At 38.0% G+C, this 24,355-nt stretch overlaps 1 protein-coding gene across 1 annotated transcript in view; it reads left to right on the top strand.

The window, feature by feature from the left end:
* Window positions 1-3,953: 3,953 nt before the first annotated feature.
* Window positions 3,954-24,355, top strand: part of LOC110155971 (slit homolog 1 protein-like) — a 52,171-nt gene continuing 31,769 nt past the window's right edge. The window contains exons 1-4 of the mRNA XM_055158434.1: window positions 3,954-4,132; window positions 15,357-15,428; window positions 17,784-17,855; window positions 17,930-18,001. Of these exons, the coding sequence (XP_055014409.1) occupies window positions 3,954-4,132; window positions 15,357-15,428; window positions 17,784-17,855; window positions 17,930-18,001 (395 nt within the window). The remainder of the gene's footprint in view (window positions 4,133-15,356; window positions 15,429-17,783; window positions 17,856-17,929; window positions 18,002-24,355) is intronic.

Here is a 24,355-nt window from a genome sequence, read left to right on the forward strand (position 1 = left end):
TTTTTTTTGTTTTGTTTTTTTTAACAATATTATAGATTAGTGCACTTAGTGACACAGCTCTCAAGTTCAACATGTACAGGGTAAACACAAGGTGTGATAGTACTGTATCCTGTGGAGCTTGGGTGTTGCAGATAACACCCCAGCCGAACATACGAAGGTCTCCTGATGAGGCTATATATACCAACTAACCAGAGAGAGAAATCCTCTCCTGTTTTCTTCTATCAAGGCCAATAGTGACTCACTGTTAAATATTCTTTTAGCGTATATGTAGGGTTTTATTCAGTTTCTATATCCTAGTGATGGGGGCAGATGGTATGGGCATTCTATTTTCATTATAAATAAAAGAAAATCAACACACTGTGAAACTAATAGTTTTCTAGATTATGGATTTTTGCTTTCTGATCTTACTACACCACTGAGCTATCTCTCTGTTTCTGCACAGACCACTCCTCAGTTGCTGCTTTATCATCTTTTCCGTTTATATATAACTTTTCTACCTTTGGTAGAATAAACTCTGTTCAACCTCTTTGCATTTGCACAGCAAAGCAATTCCCCCGATGCTTGTGAGTTCATAAATTGAACTTGAACCAAGAGCTGTCAAAGTCCCTTAAGCCAACAAGAAATAAAGAAAACAACATATTCATTAATTATTTCCCCGTTCATTTTTTTACTTACCCAATTCACCCACTATTTCAACTATAAATGATGTTTTACGGAGTTCCATATCCTACCTGTTGCGCGGGATATTCTTTAGTGTGACACACCCCTTTATCCATGTGCGCGTTTTTTTCTTTACTTGTGCGCCTTTTTGTTTTTGTTTTGTTTGGGCGACCGAGGTGAATGCGGTGTGGTAAATATGAAGAAGGCAAGAATAATAGTTGGGGGACAGGAGGACCATCTCTGTTTATTGAGAGAAAGTGAGCGGGTATTATTATGTTATATCTCCATGGCTCTCCTTCGTCCTGTGAAGCTTCCTGCACGGGTCCGGTCAGGTGAGTGTGCTGTTCTCTGCCTCCATATCTTTTAGCAGTTACTGGTAAAATAAACGTCTTTCTTCTTCACAATCGTAAACTGCCAAAGACAGGCTCTAACACAAGTTGCAGAAGTGCCTCTTTCGTCCACCAGAGGTCAGTAGAGTTGTTGAAACCATAGTGTGTCTATGGTTCAAACCACCTAAAGCAGGGGTGTCCTAACTTTTTTCATGAAGGGACACATATCTAAACAGAGACAAAGCAAAGGACTGATCGAGGGCTGTAGACTGGTGCTCAATACAGTGAATAATTGAAATATGTGCATGTTTAACACGTTAGAATGTGCCATCAGTCTTTATTCATGCTAAGATCCTTAAAACCACACACTTAATATTAAATATTAGCTTTATCAAGGTAGATTTTCAAAAATCCTGCAGTAAAACGTTCATTTTTAATTGATGCAAGGTAATTTGGGCCAATTCCCCTGGAAGCCTGAGGGCCAATAAAAATTCCTCTGAGGGCCGCATTTGGCCCACGGGCCATAGTTTGGACATGCCTGACCTAAAGGCTTTTAATGGTTTCCTGAAATGTTGAAAATTGCAAAGGTTTTCATAGAAGTTAAAATCAGTTTTGTGTGTACAAATAGTTGGCTGTAATGTCAGTGGTCTTCTTAGCTTACTGCTGCTACTGCATCATTTTAATTACCCTATGGGACATGGGGACATAATTATTTAATCACCAATATGGGTTTAATGAAAAGAAAATACTAAGTTTTTATTATATGGCCCCTCCTCTTTTCTTCTCTCTTTTTCCATTTCTCTGCCCCCTCGCTTTCTTCTTAGTTTTTTTTTGTTTTGTTTTTTTTTTGTTTTTTTTTGTTTTTGTTTTCTGCCATGTTATATCAGGCTACGACGAGATATAATTTCCACAAAATGAGACGAGATATTGAGAGATTGGGTCCACAAGCACAAGACAAGACGAGATTTTAACATAATTCCTACTATGTACATTAATTTCTTTGATTTCATATTTTTGTTTCCATTCCGGTACTTGTTTTGGGACTGTAAAAGATGTAACTCACCAGTAGTTGATGCATTTTTGTCTAATCCAAATGTAAACACAAAAAACACAAACACAAAAAACACAAAAAATGTCACAAGATAGTTTTTCTCGTGTGTGAGCAATCTTATGGCAATTTTGTCTCACGAGATCTTGTGGCACAAAACCTTGTACCATCCCTAATGTTATAACATTTTCCCTCATCAAAAACATGCCTGAAGAGGGTTTATATGTAATTTATTAATGTTTGAGTATTTTAGTTATCTTTTCAAAGCCCAAAGCCAAAGGTGTGAGGGTGTGAGAGTCAAATGCTCAGCCCTACATCAGTCATGCTCTCAAACAACAATTCTCCATAAATATACAAAAACATGATACAAAACTGTACACAGCAACTTGTGATGTGCAGTAGTTCCATTAGCTGGACTCCCGCTGATTCTGTTGTAATTTCACTCTGAAGGGGGAGTGACACAGTGCAGGGAGCAAAGGAACTAGAGCCAAAATCCGAAGTGAAATTTATAACGTGTTAACAGCAGATATAGCATTTTTAAAACAATAAAAGGTAACATGGTGATCTAAATATGTTATGTGTTAGCAATTAATACCCTATTAAAGTGGAATACCCCATCTTTAAACTTGATTTTTGTCCCAACAGAATGTGTCTTAGTTGTCGTAGTGTTGATTTATGGAAATGAGCTCAGCTGTTAAAGTTTACATTAGAACAAAAGACACTTTGAGATGTTCTCAGGTCTAAGGGGATACAATGCTCTCTAAATATCTCATGAACATTTTTGTCATTTATTTGTGGAGACCAAGGAGACAGTTCAGCTCAGAGGCACGTGTCTCAGAGCAATTACATATTTATATCTATACACGTGTTTCTCAAACTATGGTCACACTTTATGGGAACCTTCTGCTTTGTAGTAACCAAAAATCAGGTCTTCATGAGATTGATCTTTTAATATTAGATCAACAACAGGTTAAGGTTAAGCATGAAATTTAATAAATGTTTCCTGCATTTTTTTCCCTTTTTATTGCACGGAAAAACACAGAAAAACTTGTGTCTTTCCTCTGTGCAGGCTTGCATCTCAGCAAAACTCTTATTTATGTATTTGCCATGCATTATTTTTATATAACCGCACACGTAATGAATTTCCTTTGGGATAAATAAAGCCTATTACCTTTATCTTGGTTGTCCTGCAACTCTTAATCATTGTCAAAGCTGGTAAACAAATGTATTATCCATAGGAGGGACTAGCTTCAATAAAAAAATGCTGTCAGATTTAAAAGTGAACTATTTACAGTTTGATTTGTAGACCACTTCTGTTTGTTGTTTAATCCTTATTTATCTCCATGGATGAATGTTTCAAAGTATAGTACACAAAGTTACATGGTGTTACTTTAAAAATAGGCAAGTAGTAATCATGGTTAAGATTAGGATCAGTTTCAGAGAAATTCAAGTCAATGTAATGTCCCCAAAAGTGTGTAAACCCAACCTGTGTGTGTGTGCGAGTAGTGGGCGGAGTCTAAAGTGCTGTGTTATTTGCTCTTGATGGCGATGGACCACTCTTTTCTATTATGTGAGTGTGTATAGAGGGACAGATCACCCCTCCCCTTCTCATTCCCCTTATAGTACGGCTCTGCTCCCTCTCCTCTGCACAATGCTTCAATGAGACAACCACTCCATGCTACTGCTCCTACTATTATTCTCCACTAGATATACAGCGGACTGGACAAAACTTGAGTCTTAGTACGTTATATTCCTTCCTTTATACAATCTAGGTACAAATTAACAGACATTACATTGCCTTGAATTAACAATTTGAAGTTTTGGTTTATTTTTGGAGCAGAATTTCTGGATTTTAAACTTGAACAAGCTTGAAGAATTGACAGTTTTGCCATTTTTCAGGGACATTGTTTACTAGGATGGGGTGGATTGGAGGGGGAGGACTTGTGGTCATGCTGCTGGCTCTGGTGGTAGGACAGGGGGAGTCCACGGCGAAGGCATGCCCAGCTCATTGCACCTGCCTGGGGACACTGGTGGACTGTCACGGCCTGGGGATCAAAGCGGTGCCCAAAAACATCCCCAAAGGAACGGAGAGATTGTGAGTAGACTCTGTTGCATTATGGGTTATTATGATGTGGTGATCTATACAGAGTAATATATGAAAGCCTGAACATTATTTTTTTGGGGGAGGGATCAGTATTTATTGTGTATATACTACTGTGATTTTTTTTGTTATTTTTTTTGCCTGTACAATAAGATATAACTTGTAAAAGGTTGAATACATAACTTCTATGACTCATTACAGATGCAAAGTAACTACAGCATTTTCAATTCCTCTGGTAATTTATTGTAGCTCATCTTTTTTTACAATATTATACAATTAGAAAGTTTTTTGTGATTTAAATCTGCTCTTTGGTTTTTGTGTTGGTGGCAGAAATTTATCAAGCAAGATATCGCACTTTAGAATTTATTATCATGAGTGTTGCTTCTTTTGGGTCTTACAGTTTTTCTGGTAGTTTAGCATGATTTAGTACAAATTTAGACCTAGTCTAATCCTGGTTTAGATGTGATTTAAGCCTGTTTTTTTTTATTTTGTATTTGATGTAGACTGATGAGTCCTGGTTTAGTCCTGGTTTAGTTCTGGTTTAGTCCTGGTTTAGTTCTGGTTTAGTCCTGGTTTAGTCCTGGTTTATTTCTGGTTTAGTCCTGGTTTAGTCCTGGTTTAGTTCTGGTTTAGTCCTGGTTTAGTTCTGGTTTAGTCCTGGTTTAGTTCTGGTTTAGTCCTGGTTTAGACAAGATAAAGACCTGAGACTAGACCTGGTTTAGATGTGATTTAAGCCTGATTTAGTTCTAGTTTTATTCCTAGGTCAGTCTGGCACCTTATGTACTTTAGGCTTGTTTGTTAGTCTGGTTTAATCAAGATTCTAAATTTATATCTGGCCAAGATAATATGTAAAATGACGTAGACCTGCCTTGTATATGATTTAAACCTGATTTAATCTTGATTTATTTGTTTAGACCTGTAGGAGTAGACTAAACCGCATTAAACCTGAGTAAAGGTATTGCATTGCGTAACATTTCTAGTGGAAGGTCCGCCACCTCATAGTCGCCACAGAAATGGATTTGCTTTGTTTAGAATGTTCCACAGTATAGATTAAACCTATTTATCAGAAGTGAGACAAACAGATTACAGCACTGTGTTACATTACAAGTCAGATCTGTGGAGAATCACCCATATTCACAGATGGAATATTCTACTTTTATGCAATAGAAACACTTGCTAGATGTTTATGTTTAATGCCATACCATGGAACATTCCAGGCAAATCAATATCTCCATGGAGACAATTAGGTAGTGTCTCCTCCACTAGAAAAGTTGCACAATGCACCTTGAATTTTCTGATTAAGTTCCGGTCCATGTTAGAATCCAGGTTTAGTCCAGGCTTAGACTATACTCAGTGGTGCCCTATGTAACTTTACTGATGAGGGTCCACCGAGTGCTTCTTTCCATGGAAATGTCATTGTCTTCAAAGCCATACTGTGGAACATTCCAGTTAAAGCAATAACATCTATGCAAGCAGGTGGTAGACCCCGACCTCAAAGGGCCCATATTATGCTATTTTATATAATGTTGTTTGCTTTATCAAAAACATACCTGGAGTTGTGTTTTGTATGATTAACACGTTTAACACAGAAATCCTGCATGTTTAGGTTCTTCACCTCAAACTGAAAAACACCCTGTTCCACCTTGTGATGTCATGTGGTAATACAGGAAGTGCTCCACTGTATTTTTAAACTCCACACCCCTTCACAAGAATCATCCCTGGAAATACCAATCTCCACTGAACCAAATTACTACTGCACCAAAGGTAAAAGGTAGCTGGTAGCACAAGGTGGAACAGAACATTTTGAGCTTTTGAGATGTAGACAGACTAATAATAAAAGATTGCTCAATGAAACAAACCCAACTCCAGGTATGTTTTTGATGAGGTAACAACATTATGACATGACTTTAAGCTTATAAGAGTCCATTTTGCGTAATATAGGACCTTTAAAGTCACAAATATCCATGTGTTTCTAAAGATGTAATTGCCTTGTCTGGAATGTTGTACAGTATGGCATTTTGTACTTTTTAAACTGATAAAAGTAACTAAAATCTGCACAAATGTAAACCTAAAATCACAGAATATTGTCACCCTGTCCTTCTCTTAAAGTGACATAAAAATCTCCCTGTAGTTTCTCCAAAGGGCTGTGTTGTGTTCGTGGATGTTGTGTTATTTGTACCCGGCTTATGGAGTGACTCTGTTTGAATTATTAATGATTTTTTTCAGAAACCTCATCCGCCTCAATCGAGTTCCCGTAGTGTGGACTTTCTCTCTCCTCCCTCCCTTTCTCTCAATCTTTCTATCCCTCTCTTTCATTTTTCTCTCTTTGCCTCCCCCTCTGTCTTTGCTGTCGTCTTTCCCCACTCCCACTCTTCTATTTTGCTCAATTTTGTTACTCTCCTCTTCTCTCTCTATCTTTTCTACCACCCAGCATCTCTTGCTCTCTCCCCCTCTCCTCCTTGCCTCTCTCCTTTCTTTCTCCCTCTCCTACTTTACCCTCTTGTCCTCTTCTCTCCTCCGGCCGTTCCTCTCACTCTTTCTCTCTTTTCTGTTTCTTTCTCTCACTTTTCTATTTTTTTCTCTCTCTTTCTCTCTTCCTGTTTCTTTTCTTGCACTCTCCTCCTCCCCTCTCTCTGAAGCATTGGTGAAATAGAGTGGAAACAGTGCAGATATGAGGAGGACCCACATGTGTCTTGATGGATCAGGGCAGTATCTCGCTTCATAAACCTGCAGATGATTTGAGTTCAGTGACTTTGACATTTAGAGAAACTGAGACAGCGCCGTGACCTGGAACACTACAGAGGGACGCACAGATGAGCTGTGTTGATCACGTTTTAATAGAGATTGAGAATCGGTGCCTAATTGTCAATGATCTGCTTGGGTGATTTTAATCTAGAGGTCTGAAGGCAGTGCTCTGTCATGTAGTTTGGAGCAGAGTTCAGACTTTCAAGGAAGAAATTGGACTATTTATGTGCTAAATAACAATAATTGAAAGTCTGTATTGTTTATTTTGATGAAGTGAATAATAAAAGATATTTTTATTTTGTTTTTGAGAGGAAAGAAATATTATTATTATTATAATAATATTATTATTAATATAGATTCAGGATTCTGGTTCAATCATTTATATAATGCGTCAAATGCAGAAGCAAATTTTTTTGCAATGGGAAATTAAAGCGAACATCTGTATGCAGATTCTCACATACCTCCACTAGGTTAGGTTATGTTGCTTTATTCGTACCTGTAGGTAAATTAGTTTTGCAGCTTTGAGAGGCAGGTCCCACATTTCACATTTCATTCATCCACATTATGTGCAATAAACACGTATAAAAACACAATTACAAAATACAAATAAAGTGTTACAGTGCTCCAGTGCAGAGTAGGTTTGTTCCTTAAACAATTTGTTAAATTCATCCATCACACTTGACTAAAAACGCAACAACAATACAAAATAATACCATTGCTGAATAGTTTCAGAAGGATCTTGAGCTAGGATCTCGGATCTATATAAGACCACATGATATTGTTTAAGAAAGTAGCCTATTACGTTTGAAAGTTAGTATTTCAAGTTTGTGAGTTTGAAATTTTAGAATTGTAGCATTGACAACAATAATGACGCAACTAGCTCGCTTGTTCTCCGCGATACACAAATGCTATTCATTCTGATTTAAAAAATACTTTCTTCTTTGGTAACTGTGGCGTTACTTTGACTTTACTTTGAACACTTTTGGCTTCTTAACCCACCTTTCACCCGTTCTCTCCCTCACATTGCTGCACTCTGAGATTAAACAGTCTCTCTGTGGCTCTATATTTGCCCTGTATGTCTATGTAAATGTCACTACTGCCTCTAGAGGTCAAACCAGAAATAATTTGAGTGGAGCGTTTAGCCCCCTTTTGACCTCTTAACCTCTACCATAACAACACATATGAGCAGCCATATTTGTACAGGGGGCTGGTGGGTAATTAGCATGTAAAGTGATCTGGAATGTGTATAAGAGTGTTCCCAGGGACACTGTGGCCATTGCATTCCCATTTATCAAGCTAACTGTGGCAGCGCTCAAACGAATAAAGAAAAAAAAAAGCATAGTTACATTGTCATGGCGACATGAAAAATGGCTGCCCCTCGGCTACAGAGGAGATGATATTTGAGCAGTGGAGAGGATCAGGGAGCAAGAGGAGGGCGAGGAGTTTATATGGACTATACCTCACAACAATACAGCTCTGTTGGGAGAACTTTCATTTGGTGCAGTTTCCAAATAGAAATTGGAATTTGAATGGTCACAGTGAGCCAAGCAAAAAGGCTAAAACTGAGGTCAAATTAAGTAATGTCCCATACTAACAATAATATATAGACTTACCTTATAGTTCAGATCTTCATAAACATATTTTGAAATACTCGATTTTACTTTACTAGTTTAGCCATTTATACTTTAGTCTTCCTCTAAATTGTCTGGATTTGAAAATTGGAAACCGGGAATGTAATCAAAATGGCATGACAATCAAAATTAATTGCAGGTCATGTTCCATATAATTTTACATGCATTCTTACTCTGAGCAGGGGTCGCCTCTTCACAGACCTGACCTGTAAGCCCCACCTGCTTGTCTATGTGGAGGTAGATAAGTTTAAAGCAGACCTATTAATCAACCTTTTAGAACTTTTAACTGTTATAGTTGTTTCCTTTCACAATTTACTCTCTAGAAGTTGTATTTGGAGTGATTTGTGCATGTTTGAGCAATCTTTAATAGTTTATTTTCAAGACACCATATTTCTAATGCAGAAGTCAGCAAACATGTTTTATTGATTCATTTGTTTTAGATGAATATTGTGATTTAAAATGTCCAAATGATAACATTATGATCAATGCATGTCATAGATTATAGCTTCGTAGACTTGGCTGCTGACTGTCTTTCTTGTCCCCACCAGTGACAATCACCCTTTACCATTTGGTGAAGTGTCTTGCCCATTGACAAAACAGTAGACGAAGGACTAAGGATCTTTTCTCCTTGTTTTCACTTCTCCCTCACACACTTTACTTGTCCATATATTATGCCTGACCCAGAATGACCCCAGCTGGTGCAAAAATGGACTGTTACTTCTTCTCATGAATTTATGTCTAAACCATGAGAGTGTTTGGTCAAGGTTGTGGTAACTCTTGGATACTGTGAATACTACAGCTCAGACAGAAAACATGGATTGAGAAAACAGACTCTGAGACAGTGGTGATTATTTTCAAGTAAAAATGATACGAGGTTGGTCCCTTTGAGGTTAGTGCAACCGGCTGCTCGTGTATTAAATCTAATAGAGAGTGAGAGAGAGAGAAGGGAAAGAGGAAGGGAGAGCAAGAGGAGAGAGAAAGAAGAGAGGCAGAGGAGGGAGAGAGAGAAAGAGGAGAGAGTGAGCTCTGAAACAGTAAATGAAGAATCAGTGATGTGTCCTGACAGGAGAGGGGCAAAGACTACATCCACTTTAGGATTATTTGAAACATGATTTAAAAGTGTTTGACAGTAGGGATGCACGATTAGCCACAATTGAATTAAAATCACAATTTGAATGGACGCAGTTGGCAAAATGCAAAGTATGCAATATTTGTAGTATGATTCCCTCCACAAACAATAATACATCTTATCTTATTCTGTATAAAACAGCTAACCCTTTAGATCTGTACATATATGTTCTGAAATGTGATTCTTGTATTAGTTTGTCAGTTAATTTTTTTTGTCATATCCTCTGGTCGTGAATAAAATGTAATCTTTGAACTGAAATTGTCCTGAGATATTTTTCCCAGATCATACATCCCTACTTAAAGTAATAAACTTAAAAAATTACACTATTGTTTTTAAATCTCCAAATGTTAATGTCATGTAAGATCCGTCATGTAATATATCTTAATATAGACTAATTTACCAATAATTTCAAGGAGTGAAAATCTGTAAACAAAATCTGACATTCTGTAAACCAGAGTAATCATAAATTCAGTCTGTTCTTAATTGAACTCTGTGACAGTCTATTTGTTGTGTAATGTCCTATTGATACTTTGCACTGACATCACACTGGGGGTGTCCCGTATGCATACAGTGGAATGTTCAGCAGTCACCATGGTGACACAATGCACACATAAGCAATGATTACCAAAAAGTTTTAGGATTGTCTGAAAAACTCATCAGAAATGATAAAATGGAGTCTGTGATCAATACGAGCGTTTATGGTCCTGTTTAGTTGATTGATTTTACACAAAAAGGTGAGAGGGACTAATGTATCATTTTTGAGAGAGACTTATTTAACAACACAAATCAGCTCACTAGTTCCAAATAGGCCACCTGTTGCTGGTCTTGTGTTAAAATAAGTTGAAATCTACCAAAGACTCAGAGAGAGCAGCGCCCACATTAGCATCACACCCCCAAGGAATGTTGGTGAAATCAACTGCAAGGTATCTGTAGGAATGGACAATACATTGGAAGTAATTTTGTTCATTGTTGAATTGTTAATATTGTGAGAGGCTTTCATGTATCATCTCTCTGATGTGTCATTCTTAGTTTGTCCTTCTGTTGCGTGAGATGTGCATAGTGAGTTAAAATGGAATTGGAACATCAGTGGCATTGGTTGTCAGCATAAAAATACAACTACTTTAGTACAGGTTGACATTTTTTCTATAACTCGTAAAATGATGATGAATATTTGTGTGAAATTTTGTCTTAAGTTTCATTTTAGATTCTCAACCCTTCCCTTTTGCATTTCTATGTCCCATATTACGCTAAAGGGCCCATATTACACTATTCTCCGATCTATGTGATAATGTTGTGTCCTCACCAAAAACAGAACTGCACTTGTGTTTTGTTTCATTCATGCATGTTCGACACACAATTTCTGCAGATTTAGACTGAGTTCTTCTCCCAAACTGAGACAGTCTGTTCCACCGTTTTTTGTCATGTGGTAATGTAGGAAGTGCTCCACTGTGTTTTTAAACTCCATACTCCCTCACTAGAATCATTTGAATAATTTCAGTCCTGGAATTTTGGAGATGTAGACAGCCTAATAATAAAGGGTAATGCAAACATATGTGAATGAAACAAAACACAACTCCAGGTAACAACATGGTTTAAAGCTCACAAGAGTCAATTTTTGACTTATGACAACCATAAATAAATTGCCTGCAGTTTCTCAAACAATTGCAGTATTAGTTATTATTTTATTGTGTGTGTGCAGAAAAAAAAAAAGAATCTTACAAAACATCCTTTTAACAAAGAGTCTTGAGACCCCCTCTACCTGCTGTTTCTAATATTAGTGCACGTCCTAGTGCAGTGATGAGGGGCAGAGCAGCTCTCAGCAAATAAAACAGAGAGAGAAATTGTCAGGGGACAATGGAGGAGATGAGAGAACATTATGGTTTATATAAAGATGTGGACAAAGCGCTAGAAAGTGATTATTTGTACAGTTTAGTCCACAACAATTTTTTAGGCAAAATTTGTCATCTAAATCTTGGTATTTAGTCAAGCAAAAGTCTTTGCAAGTTTATTTAATCATAATTCACTCTTGATTTGACTACTGTGATTAATCTTGCAACTCTAAATAGTTAGAAAATTGCTGCATGTTTTTAAATGCCATAACTTCCTCCATAAACAGCAAAACATCCTGTCTTGTTTTGCATAATAATCTGCTAATCCTGTAGTTTAGATTTGTACAAACATGTTCTGAAATGTGATTCTTTATGTCAATACTTCTGGACAAGTTTAAAGAAATGAACAAAAGACAAAAGTCGCAAATTATGTGTTTGTCAGAAAATGACAATGACATATTTCATTCATATACCATTCAGCTCCAGTGCTCTCACTGCTTCATCTGCTGTTGAAGTTTGGATATCATTGCTGCATGTGTTTTATGTTCACTTGCTTTTAGTTCTCAAATGTCAAGAGCTTTTAACCATGTTATAATGGTCTCCCCTCATCATTAACTCAAAGTTGTTTTTGACTGATTCATGCATGTTTGAGTAATCTCTATTGTCCTGCATTTGAGGCGCTATTGTTCTGAAAATTCCTGTTTTCACCCACCCCACTGCCCTGTACTTATATTGCTCTTTGAATTGATTTTCAAAAACACTTAGACATGTACTTTATCGGCATTTTAGTCACCACATATTTTAAATGTTCTGTTTGCTAGGTGAACTGGTTTGTTTTGATGACATTTATGGTGAAGTATCGTAGAGAGGCAGGCAGAAATCAGCTCAGTTTTGAAATGCCAAAATTTTTACTCTTAAACATAATGTGGTCAGTAATATATAAACAGTTCAATGAAACACTACAGTAGTCAGTACAGTAGTTAATTAATGGACCATCTACAACTCAAATGTCATTACATAGGCCTAATACTACACTGGAACTATGAAAAAATTTCCCCACTAGTGCAAAGAAAGGTACACTTGATATATACTAAGCCTGAAAATCATTTAAAGTAACCATGATACAGCTTTGAAAAATGCAAGGTTAATATTGAGAGACATTTGGGGCTAACAAATAGTGTTTTTACACTAGTTTATAGACTAAAATGGGATCGATTGAACCGATATTTTGAAACTGATCCATGAAAAATGTCAATATCAGCTCCAGTATCTAATGCCAGTATTGTATTGATGCATCCCTACTTAAAAACTATATTTGTTTCCCTAACTGTTAATCGTGGCCTTCTCTGAGAGTACTTCTTGTTGCTATCAGTTCCAGTTGTATTGCAGTATTTCTGTACCAGCACAGTAACGTCTTTCCCTCCTTCCTCTGGCCTGCAGTTTTGTGCTGCGGAGACGAGGCATGGATAATTGGTTTAGTGCCGTGTGCAGAGGTCAAGGGTCAGCCCGCACTCGAGTGGTGACTCTTACAAACAACAGCTCATTAAAACCACAAGCTCTTCAAAACAGCCTGCAATGAGGGATAGAGGGAGAGGAGGCAGAGGAGGGAGGGGGGGTCTGCTGAAGGACAGAATGATGAGAGGAGAGAGAGGGAGAGGAAGGAAGAGTGAGAGACTGGGGAAGGGAGAGAAGGGAATGGTTCGAGGATGCAGGGTGGCTAGAGAGGGGAGGATGGAGAGAAAGAGAGGAAAGGGAGGAGGAGTGAGAGACTAATGGATGCTGAAATGAGAAAGATAGACATACTACATTACCTGTAACAACTAAGAAGTTACCAGTAGTGAGTCGGCTCTTTTGAATCTTTCCTTAGTGGGAACTATTGGAATCGGGTCTCATTTTTTAAAAGAACTTAATCTTTTTCTTTCTACTTTTTACGCATTTTTATACTGATTTTAACTGAACCAACACAAGAGACAGCATAGAAGTAGAGTAGGCAACACGAGAGCTTTGTGTACAAAAAACATATTTTTCATCATTTCAAAGGATAAACACACTCCCGCTCTCAGTTTGAACCATTTTAAATAAACCCTAGCCTTTTTCTCTCTGATTAGTTTGTAGATAAAATGAGTTCTCATGTTGGCTTCTATCATATAAATAAATACTAAAAGAGCCAGCATTTTGAATGGCTCTTTGAAGTGAATATATCTAAAAGACTCCCACAAAGGAGCCAGAAGTCCTGTCACTAATTGCCAAACAAAAATAGTTTTTCAGTTTTAGTTTTGTTTTATTGTTCCTTAGTATTCAGATTATCTTTTTTGGATCAGGATTATTTATTGAGTCTTATTTGCACTATTTCATTTAAAGATGCATTATGTAACTTTTGTGGTAAAGCGGCATGTCTCCATAGCGATATTATTGCTTTGTCTGGAATGTTCTTCAATATGGCACAAACCATCCTGACATAGAAATATCTTTAACACTAACAAAAAAAGCTATGGAAATTTCAGGCAAAACTGTCGTGCCGGAAAAGTCGCATAGTGCACCTTTAACTACTTACGCTGGTCTCATCTATAACTCATGGTCGCCCGGGGAAACGCCTGGTGGTTTTGTCCCTATTAGACGTGAACAAATGACTGTCCTCTGTGTTGGGCTGGACTTTTTCAAACCTGTGACAAAGACAACAATGGCGTCTGCAGATGTGTCCCTGGCTCCGGTTCACATACGTATGAGGACTCTATTCTGTTCAAAGGACAGGCCAAGGTCAGCACCATCCGCCTTTTACTGTATCTGAAACATGATCCACACAGTTTGTACATCTCCACGGCGACAGTGCAGAGGGAGAAATAGAAAATCAATGGTTTATTTTTAGTGGAGTTTTTTTCTCTGAGTTAATAATGATCAATTTAGCGTGTTTTTGTAACCTGTTCAATAACCGAATGTGCAACATTAAGACTACTAGTATGAATGATTGTGTATCTATGTGCACATGTTATGCTTTTGTTATTAGAACAACCCATATTTTACCACATTTAAAAGCATGAAAATAATTATATTTATTTGAGATTTACAACTATGAACCTTGTTTAACCACATGCTGGAACCATAACTATAACCAGTGCATTTTAAATTACTTATTACAATGTTAATAAATATTGGATATTTGAAATTGCTTGAAAGTGCACTGTGTTGCCTTACTTTTCTGTTGGGGCGTCCGCCACCTGGTTGTTTCCATGGAGATTTTATTGCTTTGCCTAGAATTTTCTACAGTGTTAAACTTCTCTAACATATATGTATTCAGTTTTGGGTGTTTTTGGGCTCAATGGAGAGAGATCATAGGTTATAATTTAATGCTATTTGTTGGAACATAGGAATAACATTATGTGGCTGATCCACCTCCAGAAAAGTTACATAATGGACCTCTAAAATAAGCAAAGAAAAAGGTTGGCTTATTTTATATTTTTTGCTTAAAATGTCATTGTCATTCAATGGACACACTAGTGTCCATTTACCTGTCGCTGTGGGAGACCCGTGGGAACCATGACATCATCCTTTTCACTGCTGTCAATCAAACCGTGTCTTGAGGTCACTGGGTTAAGCCTCGCCCATAGCCCTTGTTTTATCTGTCTTTAACATCACACAACAGGTGAACTTTGGCTTTATATTTCTGTTAAATGCCTTGAATAATTACAAGAAACAATACTTTCTCAACTCACAACAAAAAGATCCAAGGTTTGATTCTCAGATTGTTTGGGGCTTTCTGTAAATTCTCTTGCTGATATGCATTCTGATTGTATTTCATTAGTTTATTTTCAGTGCTAAAACGTTTTAGCACATTTCACACATTTCACTTAAACTAAACGTCTGTTCCTGACTGTGTTGTTTTTCAGAGATCTGAACGGGAACAACCTGACAGTCATCACCAAGTTTGACTTCTCTGGACTCAAACACCTCAGAGTGCTGTAAGTGACTTCAGTCTTATAGGTGCTCTATGTAACTGTTAAGGAAGAGTTCGCCAACTGCTAGTGTTGCTACTAGGTGAAGTTACAAGTCAGGTCTGTGGAAAGGTGAGCCCACTCACAGTAAGAATGCATTCAATGTTTTTTTTAAGGTATATCTGAAAAAAAAAATGTGATTATTATAGTCCAGGGGTCTCCACCCTGGAGCTACCGGTAGCTCTTCACCCCTTTCCAAATAGCTCACCAAGAGATTTCTGAATCCCTTTCTACATGTATAATGCTGAATAAGTAAAATTTGATTAAATAAATGCCTCTTAGCACTGTACACTAATAAATGGATAATGGTTTATGTTTTATACGCATCTAACTAATATATAAGGCTTATATATACTCATTTTTTTGTGACTGCTACAACTAGTAGCTCTCTGGCATTTTCATTATGTAAAGGAAAAAGGTTGGAGACCTCTATAGTATTAACTTTTCAATGGAGACATGCCGGTGGCAGGCCCCCCTCAGAATATTAGAAAGTGCAACTTTAAGTTGCAAGTCTGAATACATGTATTTGTCATTCACTCTGACCTGCTATCTAAGAACATAGAGGATAATTACACACTACCTTTGTTTAGGCAATTTGAGGAAAGTGTCTTGCCCAGGGACACAATAATGGTATTAATAGTATTTACACTACTACGACTAATGGATGCTGCTTGTACCAGAAATCCAGTTTCTCCACCCTGTTGGCCTTCACTGTCTTGTACAACATCCTTTTAACAATACATCTGGGACAAGATTTAACTGTGACCTTTGACCTGGAAACACAGGCTAATCACATCTGGCGGCTGGGATTAACGTTAGCCACCGTTAGCCTACAGCCTCCTCTCCTCCTCCTTTGGAGTGTCTCTCGGCTGGGCCTTTGTGCTTAGGTCTAATTGGATTAATGTTGTTTAATTAGCGGCGAGGGACGCAGCATCGTGTCTGGTTTAGTCTCGCCTCATTGTGGAGTTAATTTCACATGATGGCAGCTGTCACGGATCAGGCAGGGCTAATGTACTGCTCCCAGCGACTGTGTGCCTGTCTGACGAGTCTTTTCATTAAGTGCAGAAAATGTGCTTTATGTTATAATAGTGGCCAATGGGGACTCCTTGAAGTCTATAAGTGGTTATCTGTCCATGAGGAATAAAGTGGACAAGAATGAAGAATTCTGGTTTAAAGGTGCTTTGTGTAACTTTTCTGGTGGAGGGTCCATCACATTCTTTGTTTCGCAGTATGGTATTAAACCTTTCTATCTTCATGGAGACCAAACCAGACCAAGTTATGGATCAGATCTGTGCAGAGGCAAGCTCGCTCACAGTCAGAACGCCTGTTTTTTTTGTTTTGTTTTTTTTGTTGTTGTTTTTTAGCTATTTTTGAGCTACACAACCACCTGTAATTGAATAAATATAAGGTAGAGCTGTTTAATGTCATACTGTGGAACATTCCAGACATGTCCATAGAACCAAGCAATTGATGGATCCCCAACCAAAAAGTTACACTGTGCACCTTTAAATGTTAAAAAATAAACATTAGACCTAGTTTTTGCTATATCCAGTACATTCAAACACAGATGAAAATTGTTGTATTAATATCAGCAAAAACTAAACGTTTTAAAATAATTGTATAGAATTTACAAATACATTTTTTTGTATTTGAAAAAAAATGTAGACATTAATGTAACACTTGTATGTACTTGTTAAAGTTCTACAAAACAGTTATCAAGTTTTTTTAAATGAGGGCATAGTGTCTTGCCAAGGGACACAATGGCAGTATGCTCACTAGGCCCGAGACACACTGTCCTATTGCACCACTGTTTCCTAACATGAAGGGATAAAATTAAAACTGTCAGTGATGTTACTTTTAAACTGGATAGCACTTTTTAGTAACCACACCAATGTATTAATTATTAAAGGGCCCATATTATGCTTTTTCTGAGACATTTTAATGTTGTTTCCTCATCAAAAACATACTAGTTTTGTAATCTTTCATTTACGTATATTTAGCATATAAATTCTGCTCTACTTTTACTAGAATCATTTGTATAATTTCAGCCCTGGAATTGCCAATATCCAAAATTAAAAGGTTTAAGAGACTACTAATAATAAATGGTTACTCCCTCATATGTGAGTGAAACAGAACGCAACTCCAGGTATGTTTTTGAGGAGGTAACAACATTATAACATAACTTAAAGCTCAATCCATTAGAGTCAATTATGTGTAATATAGGACCCTTAATTAAATCTTTATTCATGCTTTATTAAGGCTAATTAAGTTGTAGTTATTATAAAGTGGTACCATAACTTGTGTATTGATTCTGTGTTGTAGACATTTGATGGAGAACCAGATCACTAATGTGGAACGAGGGGCCTTTGACGATCTGAAAGAGCTGGAGAGACTGTAAGTGCCTGTTATTCAATTTTTAAATTTGTATTTATTATGACAGTTTTTAACTTGATTTTGTCCTTTTACAGTCGAATAAACAGGAACCGTCTGACACAAATCCCTGAGCTGCTGTTTCAGAAGAATGAAGCCCTATCCAGACTGTGAGTAACTAAGTGATTGTATATGCTCTTTGAACACTTGAACAACTAAGGTGTAGTTTTAGTTAATTTATTACACAGAAGCAGTCACATTGCATTATAATACAATGACCGCAAAATGACAATAGAAAATAAATGTTCAGTACTGTGTATGTACATGCTTGAAATGCTGGACCGCTACAAGCTGTAAAATTTACTAAAACTACTTTTCTTTTTCACATTTAAGACAGTAGAAATCAGGTACAGAGCCACTGTGCTTCCGGTGACTCTGGGAAGGCCAGATCAGTGGAGCAATGACATACCTGAAAATGATCTTAAAATGTGCCGCAGTTGTTGTTTTTTATTATTTGACTAATTAAGAGAGGAGGCATAGCGTGCATGGACATTGGACAATAGTTTTGATTTGAGATTTCAGAACCCAGGAGAGAGGGGAAAGAGGCGACCTCTCTCCTACTCTCTTGGTCACTCTGTTGGCAGAAAGTAGGCTGAGCACATAGCCTAGTTAATGCCGCAAAAGAAGTTGCTCGACCCCTTCCTGGTGCACGTGTGGAGCTTGTCCTGCTGTGCGTAAATGTAAAGCTGTAACAGAATTCTTCACGTATAACGAGAATTAGCCAATCAAATCCCTTACATGGGTGCACTTTGATGGGAGTTAGAGAAAGAGGAGGCACAGACAGCTGTGATGTATGAGCCAGAATCCACTGAACCTCCACTGAAACAGACTCCAAACCAGCGCAAAAACAATGTCACAGCACTTATAAGCCTATTTTATGGGCCATATCTTGCCTCTGGTCTTTGCGCGAGCACAAGTGTGGAGCTCTAAACAAGAGGTGTGCTGTGCCTAAATATCAGGTGGAGCGGAGCAGACTGAGGGTGTGGTCTGGCATGTTTAGTGAATTGCCAGCATCATAAAAATAAATATCGTACCAGTCTATTGTAAAACGTTATGTGTTACATATTCAATGCATAAAAAAACCTTCTTTGATTTTTAAATATATGATGCGTGTGCCGTGCTCATGCCCTCCCGCAGCAGAGTACTGTCCTGCACCCACTCCATGCATCGACTTAGCATTGCTCTACAGTTTGGTTGAGGGCTGCTCTCACCAGCACCCCCGCCTCACACGGCCATGATTTGTTTTGATCTGGATCTGTACAAAAGCTGCTCATTCACATGAGTCCGTTTACAGCACTATCCTCAAGTGTGTTTTCTTACCCTGTCTGCAGGGTACTGCACATGGCGTGGCAACTCCTTCTACGTTTATACACATGCATTTATATGACAATAACCATATTCCATAATTTGCTGGCCTCTTTGGGACCAAATGCAGTGGACACCTGCAATGCTGTGAGACAAAAATGCAAGCAGTCAGCAAGAGATGCAATGGCGATCCTATACTGATTTACTCTCCGGGCGAGACCCTTCCCCACCAAAGATTGCAGACACTGGCAGTGATTTTAAATGCCACAGCATTCACAGATTAGTTCAAATGCCATCCCCATATGTGTACCTGTCCCACTCCAGCCTCCAGCAAACAAGTACAGCCCCACCTGGACATGCCCCCCCATTAACAATTGCACCAAGATAGAGCCCTATAAGTGCTTCAGTATTTGAAATGATTAACAATGATCCTAAAGAGCATGATAGAAGTATGACACAAGTACGGGTGCAAGATAATTTTTATAAAATAATGGCTTTAGGTTTGTATATAATTTGTGTCTTTTTGATGAGTAAGACATAAGATGAAAGTGATCTAACACGGATAAGGGGATGCACGTGCTAATACTTTTGATTAAAATGTTTCTTTGGACACTGTTAGAGACAAATCTAAAATGGAACGGAATTGTGGATTTGATGAGCCTGGATTGCCCAAATAAGGCAGGCTTTGGCTTAATCTTGCTTTATGAACTACTCCAACGTGTATAAATCTTTGTTTGACCATGGCTATATTTACATGGACATCAAAAAGGACCATTATCTGATTTTCCAAAGACACCAGTTATTCTTACAATCCACAAATTAACTGGAGTTTTTGATTATCACATTTCTTTTGTGCAATACATACCAAAAATCTGGTCTAATTATTGAGCTATCTGATTTTGATGATGTATATTGGTTGTATATTATTAGGCCTTTATTCCACTATAAAATTATCGTATGGTAAACAGGTCTTTGTATGGAAGTAATATAGATCTCAGTGAGCGTGTATTCTGAATCTGGAGGTGAGTTGATTTTGCCTGGAGCAGAGTAGACAGTGGAGCTGGTCCCACAGGCTCTAAGCGCTTTGAGTCAATCCCAGCGGAGCTTTTATTTCACTATAAAAAAAGAGCTTTTGTTCAGGAGGAGACTGCAGCAGGACGAGCGCTCAGAGGAGAAGGACTTTAAACATTGAGATATAAAAGGTAATCCAGGTCTGAACCAGAACTCAACTAGGACTAAACTAAGATTCCTTAAGTCTAAACTAGCACTAAAACCAGGACTATATAAGGACCAATATGTCTAAATCAGAACTTTGAACATATTATTTAGAGTAGACAGTTTAGAAGCCAATGCAGATCTGACTAAGAACTCAACAAGTACTAAACCAGCACAGTTTAAGATAGCAATAAATACAAAACAATATCAGGATTAATAGATAGAGATATAGAATGCCCTTTTTTGGTTATTGGCGTTCCTAAAATATAAAAAATTTTTAATGTGTGTATTTACCTGAAAACAATCTCAACTCTACTTCAAACCATGTACATTTAGTATTTGAGGATTAGATGCAGACTATTAGCCTGATTCATAAGCCGGTTTCACTTCATAGAAACCGTCTGACCTCACAGTATTAGAATTCATTCGCTCGACAGTAGGCAGGTACTTTTTTAAATTTAACCAATCGCTGCTATTTGATCATGACGTATGTAATGCACCGCTAATGGGGCTAACTGGTATATTAAGATTTTCCCAGATCCTTTTGGAATCAGGGCAATAATGTCTTTCCCTTTGATAAAATTCACCAAATACTGTCTTTATACCGACTTTAAATCCTTGATCTTGGGAATCATTGACAACACAGAATGTATGGCTCTTCGCTGATTTTGCTGAATACCCATCTAGGGTATTCCGATTCCTGACGTAGTCGCTGGAGAGAAATGAAATTGAGCAGAGGCACTAGGTGGCGCCAGCCTGGCTAGTAGACTATAGCCTACATATATAAACAAAGCTGCCATGTTCCCAATAGGAAGTGAGTATGGGCACCCTTCTGGCTCCTTTGGTTCCAATTCTGTTTCTATTGAACTATTATTATATTCTATTCTTGTCATTTTGTTTGCATTAACCAACTACATGATCCTGGGGTTTATTTCGCAATTTAGTCTGTAAATCTAGATATGAACATTAATAACAGACACATCAGGCGCCTTCTTTCTCTGAGGTTTGATTGATGGATGGATAGATAGATCATATTTCAGTTAATTGCATAGCCCTCCTTTTGAAACTAAATCTGAACACAAAATATACAGCATGAACTTAACAGTGGTTATGTTAAAGTATCTGATATGAATAATGCAAAAAGCAGTGACTTGTAAAAAAGGAAAAAAAAAAAACAGAGCGATAGGGAGTATGTGATATCATTGGCTGAATTTGCTGCTGATCTTGTGTTTGTCTCAGAGCGACGTTTCCTCTCTGCGGGAGCCTCACAAATGACTCCCTCCAAAACCTGAGAATGGAAAATGATGCAGCGGGACGTGACAGTATAGCACTAAGACGGACGGTGTGAAGAGGGGAAGGAAGGGGGAGAGAGAAAGAGGAGAGGAGGAGGAAGGGGAAAGTGGGAGAAACGGGAGAGAAAGGGGAGGCAGGGGAGGTGAGAGAGAGAGGAGAGCAAGAGAGACAAAAGGGGGAAGAGAGGTGAGAGACAGTGAGAGAGATAAGAAGAGGAAGAGATGGGGGAGGGATAGAGGGGGAGAGTGTGTGAAGAGGGAGACGTTTGGGACCTGAGAGGGAAGGAGAGGGAGAAGAGACTGAAGGTTGTAGGAGATGGAAAGAGAGAGAGGGGGGAAAGGGAAAAGACTGAGGGGTGTAAAGAGATGTGGGAGAAGGGGGAGAGGGAGGGGATGGATGGAGGAAAAAGGAGAGAAGAGAGAGGGGGTAGGTAAAGAAAGAACAAGGGAGGATTGGAGAGAAAAAAGTGAGAGGGGAGAGCGGGACCAGATAAGATTTAGGGGTGTGAAAAGGTTTGGGAGAGGAGGGAGAGAGGGGGGAAGAGTGAGGAGGGAGAGAGAGAGATACATGAAAAGATGGGGTAGAGAGAGGAGAGAGGGACAAATGGAGAGATAGAGAGTGCGAGTAAAAGAGAGAGAGGAGCGTGCCAAAGCTCCTGTGTGTGGTTTCCCCGCAGGACACTAGAGCAGAGAGAGAAAAACTGGACACAGATACTATCATCCAACAACCTGCTGAGAACAGACCAATTATAACTGCAAAAACCAACACAAAAGCACAGTATCAGTAAGGAGAGAAGCCATTGTCTGTTCTATAAAGAGTTACTACCAATCTGTGAATTTTAATTTTTCATTATAGGCTGGTTTTGAGGGCATTATCCCGATCACAATATACAGAAAATACTGAGGCAATCCATCTGGCAAAAACATTTAAAGAAGACATATTATGCTCTTGTCTGCTATATAGTTATAATCTGTGACATTCATGGATCATTATGTTATAATTTAGAGATTTAAATAACAATATTGATGTAAAGCAGCTTAATTTTTTTTTTTTTTTAAATCCTCTGACTTCTGCATTAGAAAACTGCAGTGCCCAATGGGAGCCAATGCTGCCTTAAATGTCCTAAGGATAGATGCACATCACACTAGCCAGCTGCATTTTTTTTTCATTTGTACCAAAATGACCACACAACACTGCAGATTCCTGCGCGTATAACTGATTAAGAAAATAAAACTGAAGAACAAAGTAAGTACAGAGCAGTAGGCGTAGACTGGTGATGGTGAAAACGGGAGTTGATCGTCAGAATAGCATGTTGAAAATAAGAGACTAAAGGTTGCAGGCACGATTCACTCCAAATTTCAGGTAAGTAATTGGTGATGGGGAAACAATTATAACATGGTCAAAAGTTCAGAAAAGTCAGTTTAGTTTAATAGATGTTTTAATAATTATTGTGATAGTGTTGTTAATTGCAATTATTTTGTTCTTGATAATTGTTACACAAAATTTTGAATATCATCCCATGCCTATTCCTCTTTGTTTGGATGGTTAGTTCAATGATTAAGTTGGCCTAACTAGTTTGCGCTGTGTAGTCACTTTGGTTGTTTGGATTTATACATGTTGTTGTGCTGTTTACTGGTGTTTAATTGTAAACACAACAATACACTGTCTTGTTGAAGAGTGAAGTCTGTAAACAACACAGAGCTCAGGGTCACTGAGGTCATGACCTTTTCCCTGGGGTCACAGAGTTTACACTTCCTGTTACCTACCAACCAGGAGGAGTTTCCCATAATAAGACTAAGAATATTGTCTTATTCTTAGTAGGCTTATTTGTGCTGTTTCATACAAAACAAAATAGACACTCACTCTATCCAACTTCTTCACAAATCAAATGTGTGTTTGACAGTTAACATTAGGGCTGCAACCATAGGTAACCCGCTAGCTGCCACGTTCCAAATAGGAAGTAAGCATGGGCACATTTCCAGCTCCACAGTTCCAATTCTCTTTCTATTGAAAAAATCATGGGCCCTCTCTCTGTAACTCCTGCTGTCAGGCTCATCATTTTAATCTTAAAATGTTCATATTAACCAGCTCTCATTATTTAGCTGTTTTGTCGGTATATCAAGATATGAGCATTAATAACAGACAACTCCTTGTCTTCTTTCCCCGAGGTCGCTCCCCCAGCGTTAACAACAGGTTTGACTGACACTGCTGCTAAGGGCCTGCTCCCTGCAAAACCAATGGTGTGGACGGGAATAGGCATTATCTTCAACAACCTGGCTCTGGATTGGCTCTTTGGTCACTATGATACTCGTGGTCGGAATTCCAAATATGGAACTCAGCTTCAAATCAGCCCCTATAACTGTCAACCTCAATGAGTTTCATTTGACTGGAGCTGAACACTATGAGAGTCACACTCCCTTAGTCCACTTCTTTATACAGTCTATGGCAGCAGCTAAAAACTATTTGGTGTAACCATAACAACAATCAAAATACAATTATAATTATTGCAATAGTCAACAAGTGACAGTTTTACTGATTAATACTTGTAGCCATAGTGGATGACTGTAGTAGTTAATCTTAATTTCATATCTGTTGTTTATTTTAGATACATTTTCTTTTTTTTTTTTCTTTTTTTTTTTTTTTTTTTTTTT

This window comes from Boleophthalmus pectinirostris, unplaced genomic scaffold (genome assembly GCF_026225935.1).
Source record: "Boleophthalmus pectinirostris isolate CB_2022bp ecotype Guang Dong unplaced genomic scaffold, ASM2622593v1 HiC_scaffold_22, whole genome shotgun sequence".
In the NCBI taxonomy this organism is placed as follows: domain Eukaryota; kingdom Metazoa; phylum Chordata; class Actinopteri; order Gobiiformes; family Gobiidae; genus Boleophthalmus; species Boleophthalmus pectinirostris.